The 22260-nt window shown below is 37.0% G+C and overlaps 1 protein-coding gene and 1 long non-coding RNA gene across 3 annotated transcripts; both read right to left on the bottom strand.

Annotated features, from left to right (window-relative positions):
- Nucleotides 1–1425: 1425 nt before the first annotated feature.
- On the bottom strand, nucleotides 1426–9487 carry errfi1a (ERBB receptor feedback inhibitor 1a). Of its 2 annotated transcripts, none has more exons than XM_051912800.1 (4): nucleotides 9323–9487; nucleotides 5046–5244; nucleotides 4820–4902; nucleotides 1426–4360 (listed from the first exon to the last, which is right to left on the bottom strand). In XM_051912800.1, the coding sequence occupies exons 2-4, from the start codon at nucleotides 5192–5194 to the stop codon at nucleotides 3195–3197; spliced, it is 1398 nt and encodes a 465-aa protein (XP_051768760.1). In that variant the 5' UTR covers nucleotides 5195–5244; nucleotides 9323–9487; the 3' UTR covers nucleotides 1426–3194. The 2 variants fall into 2 exon arrangements, with proteins under 2 accessions (XP_051768760.1, XP_051768761.1); XM_051912801.1 differs by having other exon boundaries at nucleotides 4820–4875.
- Nucleotides 9488–16614: 7127 nt separating this feature from the next.
- LOC127522627 (uncharacterized) lies at nucleotides 16615–21750 on the bottom strand. The gene is made up of 3 exons (XR_007932642.1): nucleotides 19982–21750; nucleotides 19194–19366; nucleotides 16615–17601 (listed from the first exon to the last, which is right to left on the bottom strand). It is a non-coding gene; the product is annotated as an uncharacterized LOC127522627 (long non-coding RNA).
- Nucleotides 21751–22260: the final 510 nt, after the last annotated feature.

Genomic DNA, 22260 nt, shown 5'->3' with positions numbered 1-22260 from the left:
CTGGCTATAGATTTGTAAGGTGTGCGCTGTTAAAATGGGTGTAACTGATCATCACTTTAATTCTTTAGATAGCAGGAAAGAGCTCTTTCACATTTTGTTTTCCACATTGATTTATATGACAAGTAAATGTGTTTCTAAGTTCTAAAAATGTAAACCATTTTCTTTTAGGGACAGACTAAGGGTGTGGGCTTGGGTTAGTCTGTAATAATTATAATTAGCTATATATAGTATATAGTAGTGTAGTATAGTAGTGTGTGTGTGTGTGTGTGTGTGTGTGTGTGTGTGTGTGTGTAAGTGAATGTTTTCATAGAGTTGACAGATAATTAATTTAAGTCAAGGCCATCTAAACTAGTTCTTTGCTTTTTTGGACCTTAATATATGTGGTTCAACCATCTTCAGTCCGTCTCTTTTGTCTGCTTTTGATCAGGCTATGATTAATCAGGAAGCTTATCTTTCTTTAAGAGTTGAATTACTGGTTTGTAAAGAGTCATTTCCATTTCTCATGTGAGGTGAATCGACTTAGGATATCACTGAAATGACTATCCTGTGTCATTACTATTATTTTTAGGACATATTTCATAAATGCCACCAGATGAAGTTTGAATAATCTTTCCTAATCATTATTAGTTATATAATTTTTTTAAAGCTTAGACAGGATCACCTTCACACTGTCCAATGTTCCTCAAAAGTCCTCAAAAGTGTTGTTATTGTTAACAAAAACAACATTTTGAAAATCATTTTTGTTAGAAATAAAGCTGAAATTAAAAGACGAAACATCGAAATCTTGCCTTGGCAACTAACTGAAACAAATAAGTTTATTAAAACTACTAAAGATTACTAAAATTAAAAGATTAAAGCTAATAAAATACAAAAAAAAAAAAATGACAAAAGCATATCATAAAATTCCCTAAAACTTAAAATAAAATCAATTAAAATGAAAACTGAAATATAAAAATTAAAAAAGGTCTGAAGGTGAGAAGCAGGACTTTATTTCCTGTTATCCGAGCCAAATTTGTCAATTGTTAAATGGATTGGCTGAAAAATTATAGTTCGCTCATTTCAGCTGCTTATCATTTCATCCAAGGCTTTTGCACCAAAAAAAGACCAGAGAAACAGCATTTTCTCCAATCAGCAAGGCAGAAAATACCAGTCTATGTGAGTAATTCCCAGGTTTGATAGATAGTGCCTTGTAGAGCAGCTCCAAGACACGCATCCCTTCAAACTGCAGAACTGATCCAGGATCTGTTTTAAAGTGCAAAAGTACAGTTCACCTTCCTCCTGTCTGGAGCCAGGCCAATAGTAATGAGGCAGAGCACAGGGGCGTGGATGTGATAAAACAGGCAAAACAGCTATATCTCTGTGTTCCACAAAGATACGACATACTTCAGAGAATGAAATACAATAGAATATCAGATAAAAACAAACTTGATTCATAAATAAGTATTTATTTCTATTACTTTAAAGGATACAATACACTAAGAACTATTCAGTTTGGGTAAGAGGACAATGTTAAATACTTTTACACATCACAACATACTGTTTTATCAGTGCACTTTGCTTTATATATATTTATATATATATATATATATATATATATACACACACATAAACACAACACAGCAGAGATGTCTATTTCTTCTTGAACTTGCCTTCATTTTTTTCGGTAAGACTGCGAAAGGAAAATACAAACAATGTAAACATTTTCTGATACACAAACTGGTCAAATAAAGGGTAAAAAAAAATTAGTTCAAATCCCTTTGTGAGGTGGAAAGTTGTAGTTGACATCAGAGCTCCCAAACAGCATGTTTTTAGTCTTACTTTCCTCATCTTTTTCAAATTGCATGGCACTTGCTACATTTACTGAGTTATCACGATGGTTCTGGAAACAATATAGAACAATAAAACATCTCATTCACCAGCTGCCAGCAGCCAAAGTCTCTGGTGCCCACACCCATTGTAATCATGTCTAACAGGAATGCACGTACAGTAACAGGAAGATCAGTATGTGTGAGCTCGACCAAACGCAACACGTATGGACTTTAACTCCACATAGCTCTTAAAAAAAAAAAAAAAAAATCGGTCGAAGATGCGTTTTCATTGAGGAAGTGTTAATGACTGACTGTTTTGAATGGGCAAAACAAAGAAATACAAATCAGGGGCAATTGTTTCCTCATACGGGCTTGTGTGCGCCAAGGGAGATTGTATTCGTTGAGTCTTTGTAATCCGTAGTTGGGTATTTAAGAACTAGAACTACAATGGGAGGTAGTACTCGAGAAAATCCTATTCCAGACAATGGCTCACAGCTTCACGTGGAGACAGCACTTAAAAAAAAGGAGATAAACACATTCACAGGTTTAACAAGTATTGCTTTTTGTGCAACAAAAGAACACACTACACCTTAGCGAGAAGCAAGGGATCGGAAATACTCTGTTCATTCAGAGGGCAACATTTCAGCTGCCATTTTAAGCAGCTTATAAAAGCTTAAAAGCAGTGCCAAAATTGGGCAAATGTAACACATTCAACTCTCGAATCACACACTTAACTCGGAACAGAAAAGCAATACTTAGCCTGTTCCTATGTAACACACACACACACACTCGAGACTACAAGTTGTACAGACAGGCCACATAAAAGCACACAAAAGAGTGTCCTGACAAAGGCTGAGAGCAATAGTCCAACAGAAGAACTGCAAAATAGTGTGCATGTGTCAGATTTCATGCAATGCAAAAAGATGGAAAAACCTTCACTTATAATGCCGGCTGCAAAAAAAGCCAGGCCGTTTTTATACTTCATATATGGTAGACGACACAAACGTACAGAAGCATTACTGACCCTATGTCCCTATGATCAGATGAACGTGCTCAATGTTCCAAGACATAAAAATAATCTTCAATGCAATATAAAATGAGACTACGAAAATTTACAACACTGAAGTATGGAGGTACCAGACCAGCTAATACCAAACAACTGCACCATGTTATCATTTCAACACTTACATTTCACATAACAATGAAATAAAAAACAATTTCCGAGCTCGCTCTAAGAGAACTGTTAGAACTGTTTCCGAGTTTCCAATCCCAGTAACTGCATTTCATACGTAACTCGCTCGAATTTACGAGCACTACAGCAAAACTGCGACAAAGCAGCAAAAAAAGTCTTCGGACAAACGTGTCCCAAGTGATAGCTTGCTTATTTCATACCAAGTCTATTTGGTGCGTCGTTTTCCTTTTGCTTTGACAGTCCCAGTCCGAACTCAAATCGGAGGCATCCATGCCTCGACTCGCTGTGCTGTCCATTAAATACTTCTCATGTTTGTCCAGGTATGACGGGCGTTGTGGCAAAAGGAAGTAGTGCGTGTTGCTGGCTTTCCGGCCGTTCTCCATGACGGGCAGAATGCATGGAGAACCTTCGCTATTCTGTCGCTGCAGGCCACGACTGACGTATTTGGGATCTGGGGCAAAGCTCTGCGTAGGTGGCATGATCCCGTTGAGGTACATTGGGAGGCTCTTTGGGCTCGGGGTACGGGAACTACTGGAGGATAAAGGTTCTCTAGGGGGTACTTTCGGAGGTCGGTCATCGTCGCTGTTGGCTCCCGATGAGACTTCGGCTGACCAGCGGCGGGAGTCTCCGGGTTTGATTGGTCGTGGGGGGATTGGAACTCTCGGAGGAACTTCCGGTTTATCCAGGCCTTGTGTATTCCAGTGGTGACTGGACAGCCGGAAGGAGGTGGGCTTGTTAAAGCAGCCGGCAGGCCCGGAATGCGAGCGCCGCAGCTTCCTTTGTGTACGTTCCTGCTGTCTGAGACAGTTCTGCTGCTGCTGCTGCTGCTGCTGCTGCTGCTGCTGTTGTTGCTGTTGCTGTTGTTGTTGCTGGTCGCGGAGTTCCTGTTCCCTCTGTTGGGTTTCCCGCTCCTGCCTCAGCTTCTGTGACTGTGGCTGCTGCTTCTGCTGGGATGTTGGACCTTCAAAGTAGGCATAGTTAATCTGTCCACAGCCCCTGAAACTCCTCCTACTGGGCATTCCGTAGCGGAAAGGAGAGGGTTTAGAGTAAGGTTCGGGAACCAGGCAGCGATTGTCATCTCCGTTGAAGAACTCTACTTCACTGTCCACAGCCTGATCCGGGGAAAGTTCCGCTGAACCGGGAATTGGGGGAAGGGGTTTAGTGACCCGGCTGGGCGTCTGGGGAGGACTGATGCGGTCAGATACGGTTAGACGTTGAAAGCAGGGAACCACTTGGTCGTCTTTGGCAGGGCTAGACGTAGAAGGGTCTGTGTGCAAGGTGAGCTGGGAAGGTCGGGGCTTTTTGGGGGGCAAGGGCTGGCCTCCTGGGCTGTTTGGTGATTGAAGATGAGTCTGCTGTTCTGTTCAAATGGGAAGATGGCAGAGAATGAGAATATAGCAGTTTTTAAGACTGAAATTGATCAATTGTTCTTTTATGCATTTATGCAAAATGTTAAAGATGTGGCCGCAAGAGGAACAAAAATTACACTTCCCCTTAAAGCTTATGATTTTCTCCAACAGTATTACATTTTTAAATTATTTTACATTTGGCAGGCACTTTTGTCCAAAGACAATTTCAAGAAATTTTATCAGTTTGTGCAGTCCCTGGGAATCAAACCCATGACCTTGGTGTTGCTAACACACTCTAGTACACAAGTTTAAGGAATAGTTCACCAAAAAATTAAAATGCAATCATTTAAGTTGGATGATTTTGGAGGATCCTCATGCTGCTTATTCCATACACAGACCGACAGACATGGTCACTATAAATTGTCATTTTTGAGTGAACTTTTAATAATGATGAGAGTTATGTTACTTACTGTCCGCTTCTGAAAATGATGGCAGCACCTGTTGCTGGGATTGATGCTTATAATCCCTAGAAGAATCAATTGTGAAGCATAAGCTGCAAATTAAAAACAGGACAGCTAATCAGACTGACGCACAAATCCAAGGTTCATTTTCTGTTCAGTCATGCACTGCATGTCCAGGGACTTATAAAACTAATCAATTTTCAACTCTGAAAACATGTGAAAAATATGCACTTACTTGTGTAGATCATGGTATTTCCAAGAGGGCTTAGCTCCGGCCATGCTATGCCAATGGCTGCCCCGCAGGAAAAGGCTTTGCGCGGGTAAACAGATCTCCTGGGCAGTCAAGCCTGCAGTGGACATGCTCCAGCTGCAGTCGGTTCGCATTCAGGCCAGGAAATGTTCCTCCCGCCAAGCTGGCAGCTGCTGGTCTGTACCTGAAACACAGCCATGAGAGGACAAGGGCATGAATCTCTGTAATACCTTAAGTGTTTCTCCTACACAGGATTAAGATTATAGTCTCCTGCTTCTCAGATTTCCTTTCTTACTGAGAAAAGGACCTCAAGTTTAATGCATCTTATCTAGAGTTCACAAGTGATCTTACACTGAGCTCGTGATTCAAATAGGACAAACTTCAAAACAAGGTCTCAACTGTTTCTCCTATACAGCAATGAGCTCGAATGGAGATCAAATTGAGACTTTCTGCGCTAGAAAGCTCACACATTGAGATTACTTCTGAAACTCTAGAGAAGATGCGATGGTTTAAACTCAAGTCTGCAATCAAAAGACGTCAATATGTACTCAAACATGTCTTAATCAAACTGATCCACATCCATGCTATTCCCTTTTGTGTCTATTTTTTTTATTTCTTTCAAAGAAATTTTAAGAGAAACGTCCAAGATTTACATTTACAATTATGCATTTGGCAGATGTTTTTATCAAAATCGACTTTCAAGGTACACTTTTTTTTTTTTTTTTTTTAATCAGTTCTTGCTTTCCCTGGGAATTGAACCCATGACCTTAGTGTTGCTATTGCAGTGCTCTACTGATTTAGCTACAGGAAGACACTTAAAAAAATGGTTAAAAATAAAGTAAAAAATAAAAAAAATAGTGAATTTTTAAAAAAGCAACTTGCATTGCATTCAAGGTACACATTTTTTTTTATCAGTTCTTGCTTTCCCTGGGAATCGAACCCATGACCTTAGTGTTGCTAATGCTGTGCTCTACTGATTTAGCTACAGGAAGACACTTTTAAAAAATGGTTTAAAAAAAAAAAAAAAAAAATCTAATCTTGCTACACATATCAGTTCTTGCTTTCCCTGGGAATCAAACCCATGACCGTAGTGTTGCTAGTGCCGTGCTCTACTGATTCAGCCACAGGACGATTCTTAAAAAAAAAAAAAGGTAAAAAAAATAGTAAAAAAAAAAAAAATAAATTATTAAAAAGCGACTTGCATTGCATCCAAGGTACACATTTTTTTTAATCAGTTCTTGCTTTCTCTGGGAATTGAACCCATGACCTTAGTGTTGCTAGTGCCGTGCTCTATTGATTTAGCTACAGGAAGATACGTTTAAAAAAAAAAAAAAAAAAAAATACAGCATTAAACATTAAAGAGCAACTCCTTAAAGAGCAACTTTTGAACAGTGAAATAATTCAGCCACTATCATGGCCATATGAACATTCAAACCAAACTGAGATCATCTAGGGATCATTGCAATGGTTTTGTTGTGGAAGAACTAGTTGTTTCTGGAGCCCAGGGCTATCAGCACACCATCCAATGCACCTCCTCCTCGCTTCCCCTCGCTTTGCAATGCAGTCAGCCATGTGCACGGGACTCCAGTCGTGCTCTTTCAGTAAAGAACATTGAGCAACATTCTGCTGAGCTTCACAGCCTGTGGTATGACAAGCGCTCAGTTTGACAGCACTAAACGACATGTATGCCCCAAAAGCCTTGAGGATAGTGCCAAACTGAATGATCTCTTAGATGTCACACACACAGCACAAACTTCACTGCAAGACTCAATGCTCGAAAAAATCCAGTCGTGTAGGATGCATTGACAGTGCACAATCACTTTGCGATGTTAGATGAAATATCGCACTGTAATTTTGCATGCAGTCTTGTGCAAATGCGATTCTCACAGCGGAAGTCTAATATCAAATTATATATGCAAATGAGTCTCAAATTTCCTGCCTTGGGAACACATCTTATGTTTAAAGGAAATTGCATCTACTGTTACTATTCACTGTAACACTAGATGGTCTAAAGAAGTTGCTTCTAGAGTAGAATCCAATAAAACACTTTTCACTCTGAGAAACCAGCTTTACACCCCTGAGAACTTGAAGAGTGATGGACCTGGAGGCAAGGTTCATCCTGGTTTTAGCTTACAAACACGTATCACGCTCACAAGCTATCAAATCACCAACATTACGACAGTCTTCCAGCGATAAAACAACCCTATTACTGCGCAATTAGCATTTTTATAGAACAATTTATTGCAGGGCTGTTTTACAAGCATGGTGCATTTCTGCAGAACTGAATGTGATATGCAACGGGTGCATTAACAAGATCTTGCTCTTTAATCAATAATACACATTTCAAGAACAACCAATAGAGATTTGTAAATGAGTAACATCTATGACGAGTCAAAGAAAGCAATGCAATGCCATTTCATAAACGGATATGTGATCAAACCGGGTCAATTGGTTCGTGCTTTTCTGTTGACCGTCCCTGATCTGGTGCATAAATGCAAGCAATTATGCATCCTGAAAGCTCTGGACCTTGGATACGGTCACTATGAGCACACAATGCAACCTGATCCGTAATAAAGAACCCCGCGGGACGAGCGCTTCCTCTCACAACAGGTGCAAGACGGACAGACTTCCTAGTGTCCGGCACAGACATTTCTCAATGCTTTTGGGAAGACAATGCCAATGTGTTGCGTAGACGTTAAGTAAACAAAGCGTGCCAAATGTGTTCGCTGTGGCGTAAACCCCATGAAAGCTCCTTTTAAACACTTACAGACACACATTTACTAATTCTACCCTCTTTTGCATGTAAATCTGAGATTATGGTGTCTCGGAACCAAAATTACCGAATTTGAGACATTTGGTTGCATTGTGCAAGAAATACATCAGTGTTGCATTTCACTCATAAAAATCACAAGACAACAAAGCTTATTTTAGTACTATTAAGATTGTGACATTATGTTCATGCCAATTAAGCACTTTTTTTTTAATTAAATCAGCATTAGGGCCACATACAACATATAGGCCTACTGCAATGATACAACAAATATTTATTTATTGCATGACAGTAAATATACAGTAAAGAGAATAAGACATTTTTGCATTTGGCAAATGCAAAAATCATGTCAGACGGTTCCATTTGCTAACATGAACTAATTTATTTATTTATTTAAGTTAGTTAATTCCAAGATAACACTTTATTAAAACCAAAAGTTGTATCGGTTAGTATTATTAAATGGACCAGACCTGATATGAACAAACAATGAACAGCAGTATTTTTATTATCTAGCATTAACAAAGATTAATAACTACTTTAACAAATGTATTGCTCGTTGTTAGTTAATATAACATTAACTAAAGTGTGTTAGCAAAAAATCTCAAAATAAGTGTCATTTTCTTCCTGCAATATATAATTTCTTAATTTTGCAGTGAAATGTGGACATGTTCTTGACAGACTAGCATACAATAGATCTTTTGGAAATACCTGAAATACTGCTTATGAATACACGACACTCCAAAAGTGCTTCTAATGCACATCTACTGTACTGTGTGAATATTTACAATACAAACACTCACAGGTCTTTACAACGATTTTAAGCCACCAATTCGGTACCCTTATATTGACAAAAAGAAGTCCAGCACTAAAGTGGACAGCCATTGTACATGGCCACAAATTACGAAATATCTGCATCCTGACAAACCACTAATATGACATTTTAAGAAGGTATGAAGGAGAGACAGTCGCGCGTTCACACCCCGCACTTGTCACCTCGCCGCGGTTTCCAGGCAACCATACCCGATCTACCTGTCCGCTTCCGCAAACTGGCGGGATGAGTCACTTACACTCTATCACACCTGACGAAACACACCTCATACATTTCTTTAAGAAAAAAAAAAAAAAAAAAAAAAAGACTGATGTTCCACGAGATGAAGCAACATATATGTCAACGTCACATATTATGACAGTGTCATGCGTGTTTTGTCAGCTGATAATCATCATTCTTGTTGTTGTTGTTGTTATTATGATGAAGATAACAAAAACCTAAAATGAATCAAATATAAGGTAAATTATATTATGTTTTAGAACTGCTCCTGAGCTTTCCCTCCTAATTGAGCGCGCGCGCACACACGCACACTCCTTATCGGATGTCCTGTCACAGAATCTGATAATATCGTTACACACGTCACTGTCGTCATCAGCACGCACACACATAGTGAGACAGACAGACCACAAACACTGACAATGTGACAAACGCATTAAAATTCACCTTAATCTCCTGGTAGATTCTAGGTGTCCGGTGTTAAAAGTTCATAATGCCGTAATGATCCCGTTCGGTCCGTTTGAAAGCTTTACTTTATCTCTATAGATGCGCGAGGACATTCATTACAGCGGTCGAGAGGTTCGTTAAACGGGTCTTCTCTGTGCGCGGTGCTTTAAATGCTCACTGCAGTCAGAGGACACGCAAGCCCCGCCCCTCCGCACGGGATTTAAAGACACAGTGCGCACACTGTTATATATGTGAATGTGTCTGCATTATTGGTGCTCTTTTTGTGTTATGTATTTGTTTACTCTGTTTGCTTTATATGTAAATGTCTCACTATGTTTTAAGGACATTTCCATAAAAATACAGATAAAATATCCTATGTTTGCATTTTAAAGTGGAATTGTCTTTTATTCAAATGTTATTTTAGCTACATACAAAATAATAACAATAATCACAATAAATAAATTGTGAAAGATTGATTTATTGTGATTATTATTTTGTACATACATAGCTAAAATAAAATTTTAATGACAGCAAATACTATTATAGAATATATAACTCCATATATATATATATATATTTCATATATTGCATATGAAATATTAAACAATAAATAATAATAGTAAATTCAATAGTAAATAATAAAAATATGCTAAATGAACTCATCAAAATATTATATTGGTGTCACACTTTTTTCAGTAAATAACAGCACACATCCACTAATCCACTGCATTTAAAAAAAAAAAAAAAAAAAAAAGATTTTCCATGAGGATAAACCACATTTTTTAGAGTTTACATTATTAATCTCAAAACATTTTCTGTTTTTCCCTAAATGGAAACTTGCCTTTGTCTCTCCCCTAAAGCAAAGCGCTATTAAAACTTTCCACTCTATTATTAAAAATACAATAACTGAGTCAGAAAACAGATTATTTAGAGTTTGTTTCAGAGCCATAGTTTACACAAACCTGTGCATCTGAAATATTAAAATATGATATAACCATAAAGTATTTTAAAAAGTGGTTTTGAGGCAGACAAATAAACATCAGATACCTAAAACTAGACAGACTGCTAACATGACATGACAGTCCAGAGTCCCTGCAGCCGAGGCTTATTTGAACAGACAGACAAGACCATACAAGGCTACAGAACCTCTGCGAGACGTGCAAAGAGAGACATTTAATGCACAGAATGAAGAAAATAATGGATCACGTCCCTGAGACATAAAGGTGGCTCCATTGCTGATAAGATAGCATACACAGCAAACACTGGGATGTTTTACTGCTACATTATATTTACCTGCCTGTCGAGATGGAGCCCGTATTGTCTGCAGGCTAGATGGATATTGGTGATGTCTCTTCATTATGGTCTGTGGGGTAGATAACAGCTGTTGTATATCATGTATAATACACATCTGATTCAGTCTTATCCAGATGCCCATGGGGACGTGAGATGATTCCATCCCAGTGTTTCTGTATGTTTACAGTGGACCTCAATCAGGTCGCAGGTCTGTTGTGTACAGAATAAAACTAAGCTAAATGCAAATAATAAAATGCAACTAACCATATAATTATGCATAGTTATGATAGAAAATTGTACAGGCTCCTCAACTTTAAGTTGGGAGGAAAAACAGTTCTCATAGCTTTTGATGTTGATATCAAAGGCTGTGTCCAATAAAAACTACTGCAGTCTGGTGCAAATCAGTGTTATTTTAGTTTTATTAATACTTTGAAGTAGCTTTTATTTTTATATTTTTACTTTTCATGTTTTCATTTGGTTTCATTTTTAGTAATTTCATCATGTGCCTTTGTCGTTTTATTCATTTGTCTTGGTTAAATATTGCCATTTAGAATTTTCAGTTTTAGGGTGCGTTTACACGACAACACTACTAAAAATGGAAAAGTTTTTCCTTCGCGTTTTTCACATACAGACGACAACATTGTCAAAATGATCCCCGTTCACACAGATTCACGATAACCGACTAAAAAGTCTGTATTCTGCTGCCAGGCCAGTAGTTGGCGATGTCACTTTGTAAACTACAAATTTACACATTATGTAGCTATAAGACTAAACAAGTAATATGCACGCGCATAACAGATTCACAAATTCGCGTTTTTGTAGTTTACACAGAGACGATAATGGTATTGTTTTCACTTTGAATCCAGTTTTCAAAAGTTTTCATTTTCAGGCCCCCAAAATGCCATTGTTGTGTAAATGAATTGACAAAACATATATAAAGTTTTCTGTTTTTTTGTTGAAAACAGTGTCATGTAAACGGCCCCTTAGTTTTTATCTTTTTCCAGTTAATAATTTTAGTGCTTCAACTTATTTCAAATTCACATTTTTGTAGTTTACATGGAGACAATGATGATATCGTTTTCACTTTGAATCCCGTTTTCAAAAGTTTGCATGTTCAGGCCCCCAAAACACTGTTGATCGTGTAAATGAACGGCCAAATACACATATATCACACACTCGGTGCAATGCAAGTGTTTTTTGGTAGTTTCAGCCCGACGCAGTTATCATTTTCACGTCCAGCAGTGACGTTGTTTAAATAACAAATGCACTTGCACCCATCTGATCGCCCATGGGCGTGCTGGTCTGAGAACGAGGTGTGTTCAGGTGCATTGTTGGCGTGTTGCTATTTTGAGGCAACTGAAAACGACTGCCCCACTGACCAACTGAAACCTGGTCTAAAGTCAATGGCGCAGTATTTTTTTGTTATTTAAAGGGCGCATTAGTAATATGCACCTATAGGCGGGTACACAACGAACATGTACTCTGCTTGTTACACACACAGGGACGCGCAGCAACACACAAACATTTTTAAATATTAAAAATAAAAGGATTCCTCTCCGGAGAAGCATTCCGTATTTCCGCAAATTCCGCCATGTAAACAGCGAATCCTCCATGGTGCCTCCAACTGGCTTTTAAAGGGAATGGGAGATGAGACTCTGATTGGTTTATTGCACATTACATCCAAAACACGCCCATGACTCATTAAGAGAATAGGTACAACCCTTTTGGACCATGAGCCTGGCGCGCCAATCATATTTTCCATCATTAAACTAGCAAATGAGGATTCGGATATGCCCTAAGTGCACCTGCGCCATTCGCTTCAGACCATGTGCTTAGATCGTTAAAATAGGGCCCATACAATTTTCCGTTTTTAGTTGATAACAGTGTCATGTAAATGGCCCCTTAGTTATAGTTTTTATTTATTTAAGAATTTTAGTGCTGTCAGTTTATTGCCAAGGCAACGTTTCTTATTTTCATTTAGTTCAAGTTTTTCAACTAATATTTATTTTAATTTTATCTCAGCTTTATTTCAATTAACAGAAATGTTTGGTAACACTTTTGTATAGGGAACACATATAAACTATTAGTTACGACTTTTCCCTTAATAAGTATCTAATTTACTGCTTATTAATAATTAGTAAGTTAGTTGTTAAGTTTAGGTATTGGGTAGGATTAAGAATGTAGAATATGGTCATGCAGAATAAGGCATTAATATGTGCTTAATATGTACTAATAAATAGCCAATATTCTAGTAATATGCATGCTAATAACTAGTTAAAAGACCCTAAAATAATAGTTTTAGTTTTGGTTAACAATAATAACCCTGGTACAAATTCAAATAAAATAGACAGACCAACTTGGACAAGTTGAGTGAAATACCCTCATCTTCAAAAACCATGATGAGAACTTCTTGAGATAAAAGAAAATGCAACCCAGACTACATTAAATGCAAGCTTAAATTAGGACAAACATGGTTTAAGCAAGTTGTTTATGTTTTTGTTGTTTTTTACTTTTTTGTCCAACAAGCTGCAATGGTTTAGTCTGTATGAATACCACTAAATACAACAAATACTTTTAAAGTGTTAAATAAAATCTAGCAGCTCACTCCATGCCACAAGGCTACTTTAACTTGCATACTGAGCGTGAAGCTTTACATACGGTCAAACACAATGCCACACAAAAAAACCTCAAAGTGCTAAACAAACAGAGCCGAGAGGCAGGAATGCAGCAGGAACAAAATGTGCTTGTGTTACAGTGTTGCAAATCTCCGTGTCTGGCCTTGGCCCCCCAAACCCAACAGGCTTATCATCCGATATTTGGCCGTGGATGAGCCGACTCGCTTTAATCCCTTTATAATTTCAAGAACATTCCACACATTCCAGCAGACCAGTTGTGGCCAGCAGGAGAGCGAATGAACTGTTGATTTTTGACATTGTGCTACACAGAAAGGTGAAAGTGCATGCATGAATCGATAACTGTGCACTTGTTAAGTTTGTGAGTGTACACAGGGGTCCATAACAGCATGGTTTGTGTGTAATTGTGAATGTGTGCACATGTGCATTCAATGCAAATGTTCATGCAACAGCAAATATATATGTATTTATTAGGGGTGGAGGAACAATCGTTTCACATATGATTATTCTATATATATATATATATATATATATATATATATATATATATATATATATATATATATATATATATAGTAAGAATCTGTCATTAAAATTTTATTTTTGCTATACAAAATAATAATAATAATAATAATAATCACAATAAATCGCAATCTTCTACCAAATCTGCATTGATTCACAAATTTCAAAAATCGTTTTTCTAAAGTGTTACACTTCTTTAATGTCACAGTACTACTTAAAGTTATTGACACATTAAGAGTGTTATTAATCAGTAACAGTATATTAGATCAGTGCATTTGTTCTTAAAGGGACAGCAGCCTAATAAACTGTTGCTATCTGCTGTCTGTTTTATTAATGTTAATAAAAAACAAACAAAAAAATCACCCACTGCTTTTGACTGAATCACTTTTGTATCTATAATATGAATCAATTTTTATTTATTTCATACTGAGAAGACTATACAGTGTTTTATTTCTACATTTGATTATTCATTTTCTGTAGTATTTCTTACATGTTAAATAAACCTAGGATACTGTACCTGAAATATCAATATTAAAACTTTTTTACTTGTTTATTTAATTTGTATATTTTTGTCAGTTGTATTTGTCCTATTGTTTGTAATTTGCTTCTTTGTTCCTATTTTAATAAAAATACATCAAAAAAATAAAATGGCCTCCATGCTTTAATGATATTTTTTTTCTTTTTTCTTCAAGTACTATTGAACTGTCCACCACAGTCAAATAGGAAAAGTAACACAACACAGTAAACTAGAATCAAATCTATGCCTATATCGAATCGAAATTCGAGAATCGTGAGGTACCAAACGATTCCTACCCCTAGCATTTATCCAGATTAGAAGCTATTCAAGTATTATTTGCATTTGTCTATACATTAACCCAGCTAAGTCACAGTTTGTTCATCAGGAATCGCTTTCCTACAGAATGCATTGTCGCTCGAATAAAAGTCAACTGTTTATGTCATTTGATGCACCTTGCTTTGCGATCAGGTGTGGAGACAGAACTGAACTGATCTGAGCTCAGATTGCCTTGTGTTGATAGAAACATGGCCATGAACTTTCCTCCGTTGCCAGATCCCTCCCAACTCCCGCTTCTCATACACACACACACCACACGCACACACATAGACATTCATCCACTCCACTGTTGATATGATGTCATCGTACGCACACATAGGAAGTGCCTTATAAAGTCAGGCAGCCATGCACCTTTGAAGCAGAAAGGGTCACTTAACCAGGCTTGAAGGAACACCTGCTTGAAATGTTTAAACAATAACATCACAGTATGTTGGCTATCAGACACATAAGGAATACTGATCTGAATTCAAAGGGATTTTAAAGGGCAAACATGGCTTAAAAATAACTTTAAATGGATAAAGTAATTTTCTTTTACTTTTCATCTTAAAGGTACACTATGTAACTTTTTTGCTCAAAATTAACAAAATTTAAGTCAATACATCATGAATCCGTCATCCAAAACATGTTTTTGTTTCACCCTGATTCAATATGGTAAGCCTATTATAAGTGTTTATATTTTAGCAGTTTATAAATTGCGTACATACGTCACTCACCCGTTCGTGTCTCGTCATATCTGTAAATAGAGAAAAGTTGCTCCGGCTACTTTGACGCGTGTCTGGTGTGAGAGTGGCAGAGGTTAGTTGTCACAACGAGTGAGAAAGGTTGACATGGAGCAGCTAAATCTCCAACCTCCGGAGAATAACCTGTTTTAAACAAACGCTGAACAGAGGAGAGTCTGCTGGCAAAAAGAGAACGAGACAAAGCTCGTAATAGAACAAAAACCAACATTGGCTTGACTTTTTTAGAGATGGCGAGAACTGAGGGATTTGAAATGTTGTAAAGGTGACGCAAAGATGAGTTTTATTACTCAACAGGTGCGTCAGGTATTTTATTGAACAGATAAATTGCGATATGGATTGAGTTCATAGTAAAGCATTATATATTGTGAAGGGTCATATTCATCCTCACAGTCACGCAGAGCCGAAGCACAACAAAACAGGAATTCTTCCACAAAATGGATGCAGTTTTTTTTTTTTTTATCCGCTAGAGGCAACCAACAGTTCCATAGTGTCCCTTTAACAAGCTGAAATAAGGTTAAATGGTTAGTTCACCCAAAAATTCTGTCATTAATTACTCACCCTCATTTCGTTCCACACCCGTAAGACCTTCGTTCATCTTCAGAACACAAATTAAGATATTTTTGATGAAATCCGAGAGGTATAAGACTCGTCCATAGACAGCATAGACACTTTCAAGGTCCAGAAAGGTACTAAAGACATGGTTAAAATAGTCAACGTGACTGCAGTGGTTCAACCTTAATGTTATGAAGAGAGGAGAATACTTTTTGTGCGCAAAAACAAAAAAAAAGAATGACTTTAATTAACGATCTCTTCTCTTCCCTGTCATTATCCTTATGCAGGTGATGCAGTAAGCACAGTGAAGGCTTCCGTGTTTACGTCCGAATGCCGACTCAGTGTTGGCCAAAGCTGATCACATGATCAGCACGACGCATGCATGTAATGCTGACGCAGGAGCCAACCAATAATGAGTCGGCGTTCTGACGTAGAACCTGGAAGCACTGGATGTAAACAGCGTATGAGAATGACACAGAAGAGAAGATATTGTTGAATAAAGTCATAATTTTGTTTTGCTTTTGCGCACAAAAAGTATTTATATAACATTAAGGTTGAACCACTGCAGTCACGTCAACGGTTTTAACAATGTATTTAGTACCTTTCTGGAACTTGATAGTGGTGATTATATAGCTGTCTATGGACGAGTCATATACCTCTCAGATTTCATCAAAAATATCTTAATTTGTGTTCTGAAGATGAATGAAGGTCTTACGGGTGTGGAACGACACGAGGGTGAGTAATTAATGACAGAATTTTCATTTTTGGGTGAACTAACCCTTTAAGCTTAAAGACAAAAATCTCTTATAATAAAAAAAATCTCATAATTGCTCTCAAAATTCAAAAGATTTCCAAGAGAAACAAGATATTCAATGTGTTTTTTTTTTTTTTTTTTTTTTTTTTTTTTTAAATATGCCAGGAATTGGAATTGGAGTAGCAGAGAAAATGATTACATTCTGATAAAAGATTACAGTAGTTGTTTTCTTTGGAATTACATGCAATGAAAAAAACTCACAAAAAGACTAGAAGCATGTGTTAAGAAAGTAAAGAGTCGAATTTGATGTCATGCTGACTTTAAAATGTGGTTTGAAGCTAGAAGCTTCTGTTTGTACTCTATTCCAGATATCTGAATCTGATTCAATATCCCGTATTAAAGAAAAATCACAAATTAGATCTCTTTAAAATCTTCTTGACTGAAATGGAGAGCAGATTTCTCACATTTTTCTTCTAAGAAAAAGACCAATCTCAAGTGTCTCCTCTAGAGTCAGAGAATCAAAGAATCAAATCAAAGTCAGAGATCACAATTTTTACACAAACATTTCTCATGAAGCGATCTGAGATGTTATCCATGTTCATTTCATAGCTCTATCCTCTTATCGTTGACTTTATTTCTCCAATGAAACACTTATACAACACAATAAATACACACAGCACCAAATCAAACCATCTCCATACATAATGAAGAATTTCACACCTGTTGATTAAATACGGTGGAGAAGAGCTCTCTTTACAAAACCACATGTGTGACATGCTGGCATATTGTCATGGACTTCCACAGGGAAAGGGTGTGCCGATTATGAGGGAAAGGGGTGAATCATCATTCATGAGGTTACCAGGTTAAGGACCTGCACCTGTTGATGTAATCTCACTTTGCACATTCCCTTAAATACAGGATCAAAGTTCAACCTGGAGATAAGGAGAGAAGCCAACAAATTTAGCTCCTCATGTGAGATGGATAAAAATCATGCAAGCTGTTTTAGATTTTAATAAACAAAAAATCAGGTCATTGACCTTTACCACCTTCAGTAACCCTAAGTGCTAAACTTTTGTGCAACAGACTTATTATTAAACTTACGCTACACAAGTTATTGCTACTACAAATCACATAGGCATGATGAGGTGAGATAAGTAATCAGACTTATGATTTTCATTTCGTGGATGATAAACTGGATGGGAATAAAAATCCCATTTACTTACACTGAAGGATGGACTTGAGCCAGAATCCAATAAATATTTTGAAACAGTTTATTTTGGATGTTTACTGGCAAAACAACACCTAGCAACCAACCAGAACATCTTACACTGAAAAAAGTGACTAATTTTAATGTAAAAATACTGTAAAAATGCTGATAAAAACCTGATAATTGGTAAACATAAGTTCCCATATACAGTAAAAACTGTAATAGACCTAATAGGATCTAATTCTGCAGTAAAATACTGCTAAATGTACAGTTTTTGGAAGTTGATGTATCTTCTTAATTTGTACTTTTCAGTTAGGTACATTATGCATATGTGGCATTGAATTGCACAGGCATATGCCACTTTTCTAGAGAATTTCCTCCAGGAGATGACATAAATGTAGACTTTCCCTAACACTGACTAATGCAGCATAAGCTGGAACTAACTAAGAAGCTGGAAAACTTTGTTTTATTTGAGTCAGAGCATCTGATTGATTATGCGTAAATGGATGCATAAACTTTACATGTTGGACAAGCTCTGCCTCTAACATGTGGCCTGGTTTACACAGTCAAACTATAACAAATGTTTGATTACGATGATGATGATGAGCGCCAGGCGGTCTGATTCAAATTTGTTTAGTCAATATTGTAAGGACTTTAGTCTGGCAGACATGCTTTTGCACAACTCTCACACACACACACATTCATTCAAGTGCCTCTACATTTCTACATTTCCATATTACAACACCGACAATGATTACAGAAACCTTACTCAACCTTTTCTTCCACCCACGGCAAAATTAATCATTTTCTCACATGCGGTTAATAAGGTCGCTTCCTGGAAATGATCTTTGAGACACACTGATGTCTAGCTCAGTGATAAAGCGTAGGGGTTTTGTTTTCATTCCGTCTGTTTGTTTGTTTTTTAATTTAAGACGAGTGCTACACTCGTTCAAGCAAAGGTCAGGAATCAATAGTAAAGGGGCGGAGCTGTGATTGTTCATGTGAGGGTGTGTTTGGTCGGTTCAGAAAATACTGCTTTCTGACTTGCTGGCAGCAGCATCATGTGTTATGACATAAAGAGGGACTTAAAAGTATGAGCTGTCTCATTTATTTTACTCTTTTTCTTTCTTTGCTCTTGCTCTGTCACTTTGACATGCTTTTAATGTTAGTGTGCATCATTTAGCACATAAATTAAATAGTTTTACATTGCTTGAAGAATATTTGAGTGGATGCTAGGCATCTTTAGTGAATCTCCCGTGACAATATCAAAAACCTAATGACACACTGGCAGGATCGTCTGTCTTATATGTGGCTCACCTCCCACGTTTCCTCATCTCTTCTTTTGTCTGTCTCTCTTAGACGACTTGCAGGATGGAAATGCCTGTTGGTTGACGGTGTCTCCACATCAGACAGAGTCATAGAGAGGAAGACTATAAAATCCCCTGCGGTCTGATCAGGAATGTCCCGACACAAGTCAGCCTCCTTTATTCCTGTTTTACGGCCAAATAAAAACAATGAAAGAACACTATTAGGCTTTTAATTAGTAGTGCTTGCTAAGGCGAAAATTAAACAAGACAATGTAGGAGATTTTTGATGGTAGATTCAGTCCTTGAATCCTATTGTTTCATATTTCTATACTTAATTCAGGTTTAAATATATTTTACACACCATCATTGTGGCTAGTTAGCAAAAGCGTATTAAATTAACATCAAATGTATACTTTGGGAATTCAGAAATAAAGTTAGTTTGTTTTTAATGTCACATGATCCTTCAGAAATTATTCTAATATGCTGATTTGCTGTTCAAGAATCATTTCTGATTATTATCAATGTTGAAAACAGTTATGCTGCTTCATATTTTTGTGCAAACCAGAAGACATTTTCCCCCCAGATAAATAAAGTTCAAAGAAAAGCATTTATTTGAAACAGAAATCTTTTGTAACATTATAAATGTCTTTACTGTCACTTTTGTGTAATGCATCCTTGCTGAATAAAAGTATAAGTTTCTTTTAAAAAAATACACACACACACACACATATATATATATATATATATATATATACAGGAAGAGAAGAAGGAAGAGAATAGGACAATCATTTTGCTTACCAGATTCAAACCCATGTCTTCCACATGAGCACCACAGCTCAATGTGTCAGAACATGTCAGAATACTGGAGAGAGTTTGCTTTCGTTTATCTGCAAACCCCAGGTTCGTGTTGAAATGGTTAACGTCCAGCATCCTGGCATGGGGGCGATGAAGATTCCAGGTTTTTGCTGTTTTTCCTGCAGTCGTCTTTAGAAGTCAAGGTCACGCTTCATTAATGCAGCAATCAGTTTGAGTAACGTGAGAGCTGACAGATGAGGGAGTCACTCCTGCTCTCCTGGTTTCCTGTTCCGGAGGGCCTCAGGGACACATTGGAGAAACATAAAGACCCATACATACTGCTAATAAAGATTTCAGATGTGCTGTCCGGAGGGAAACGACCAGGGGTTGGTTGTGTATTACTATAAAACGCAAGGTGAGTTTTCACGATAAGGGCACCTACGGTATGGCTGTTATTCACTGGGTGTACATCATAACACCATTGTACCATTGACAGCTCTTGGAAATGTGTCTTCTGAAATGTAACCTTATAAGGAATTAGGCCAATACACAAAATACAGGTGTGACTTGGTGATGCAATCGTCTTTTACAAAAGTGAAACTCTCTGATATCATGACATCATTGTGAACTTTTAAAAAGGTTGAAATGAAATTTACCAAACCCACTGGCTGACTCATGAGAAATGGATAACGAAATTATTTTCTTTCTTAGTAATTTTGTTTTTGTTTTCCATTTAGAAAAGAAAAAAAGAAAAATGACTTAAGATTTTAAGTCTTCTTTTATGAAAAATGCATAAAAATTAAGTGAGTTTATGGAAGTGTGTTTCCGTCACAGAATAAAAATTAAAAAAAAAAAAAAAAAAAAAAGGTAATTTGCTACTTTTTATCTCACAATTCTGACTTTTTTTCTCGCAATTGGAGTTATAAAGTCAAAATTGTGAGATTGTGAGGAAAAAAGTCAGAATTGTGAGTTTATATCTCACAATTCTGACTTTGTAACAGACAATTGCGACTTTATATAATGCAATTCTGAGACAAAAAAGTCAGAATTGCAATTAACTTTTTTATTTTTTATTCAGTAGCGGAAACAAGCTTCCATAGAGTTTATGCTTAAAACAAGAAAAAATATCTGCCAACGGGGTAAGAAACACTATTTTGGTTTCCCCTTGAAGTAAGATTATTTTTTCTGACCCCACTGGTAGATAACTGTTCTTGTTTTAAGCACAACATCTCATTTTGATCAATTTTTCAGAAAACAAGATTTAATATCTTTTGACATTTTGCATCTCTTGATTTAAGAATGTTTATATATTTGTAATAGAAAACCAGACATAAATACTGAGGAAGATCATTTTTTTTTTAAACTGTTCCTTCAACCTAAAAGGCTTAAAAACCCAAGAGGTTACTACCTATCTCTTACAAAACCATAGCCAGCAACATACATTAATTCCTGACAACACAGCCACCCACACATGAGCACAGAACGACTTAATGAGGCCCTGTACCAGCCCCTAGGGCTCACCGACATCACTTTTTCCATCTTCTTACACAAAGTGTCCATGTGAACGCATCTGAACTGGGCTAAATTATATGCATTTACAGAAGTTTAAATGCACAGTCTCGAACGAAGCCTTATCATGGGGACAAGTCAAACTAAAAGTCAAACTAAACCTACTGAATTACCGAACAAGCAACCACAATAGAGTTGTGTTGTGTTTATTTAGATAGGCACCTTTAAACAGAGCGCTGTGCTTATAGTATGCAAGAGTCGTCACACCCACCTTCAAAAGATTTGTCAAAAACAGCCATCTTTAAGCTTGGCTTCAGTAAAATGCAAAGACTAAAAAAGAAAATGTTTGTAAAACTGACCAGCAATGCATATTTAAAGGGATAGTTTACCCAAAAATGAAAATTATCCCATAATTTACTGACCCTCAAGCCATCCTAGGTGTATTTGTCTTTCTTCTTTCAGCCGAACACAATTGAAACTATATTTTTAAAATATCTTGGCTCTTCCGAGCTTTATAATGGGAGTAAATGGTACAATTTTTTAAGACAAAAATAGAGCATCCATCCATCATAAAAGTAATCCATACGGCTCCAGGGGGTTAATAAAGGCCTTCTGAAGCGAAGCTATGCAGTTTTGCAAGAAAAATATCCATATTTAAAACTTTATAAACTATAGTAACTAGCTTCCGGTAATGGACGTATGCGAGTTTAATTCCGGTTGAAGAGTGACCTCTGACCTGACGCATGACATACTGACGAATGCGGAAGTGCAAA

The sequence above is a fragment of the Ctenopharyngodon idella genome, chromosome 11 (assembly GCF_019924925.1).
Source record: "Ctenopharyngodon idella isolate HZGC_01 chromosome 11, HZGC01, whole genome shotgun sequence".
NCBI classification, from domain to species: Eukaryota; Metazoa; Chordata; class Actinopteri; order Cypriniformes; family Xenocyprididae; genus Ctenopharyngodon; species Ctenopharyngodon idella.
This window is presented reverse-complemented; position numbering and strand designations above follow the sequence as displayed.

Coding starts and splice junctions, on each gene's coding strand:
- errfi1a (XM_051912800.1), bottom strand. CDS start 5,194: ATGCGAACCGACTGCAGCTGGAGCATGTCCACTGCAGGCTTGACTGCC. Junction 4,903..5,045: donor AAATACCATGATCTACACAA/GTAAGTGCATAT, acceptor TTTAATTTGCAG/CTTATGCTTCACAATTGATT. Junction 4,361..4,819: donor ATCATTTTCAGAAGCGGACA/GTAAGTAACATA, acceptor CCATTTGAACAG/AACAGCAGACTCATCTTCAA.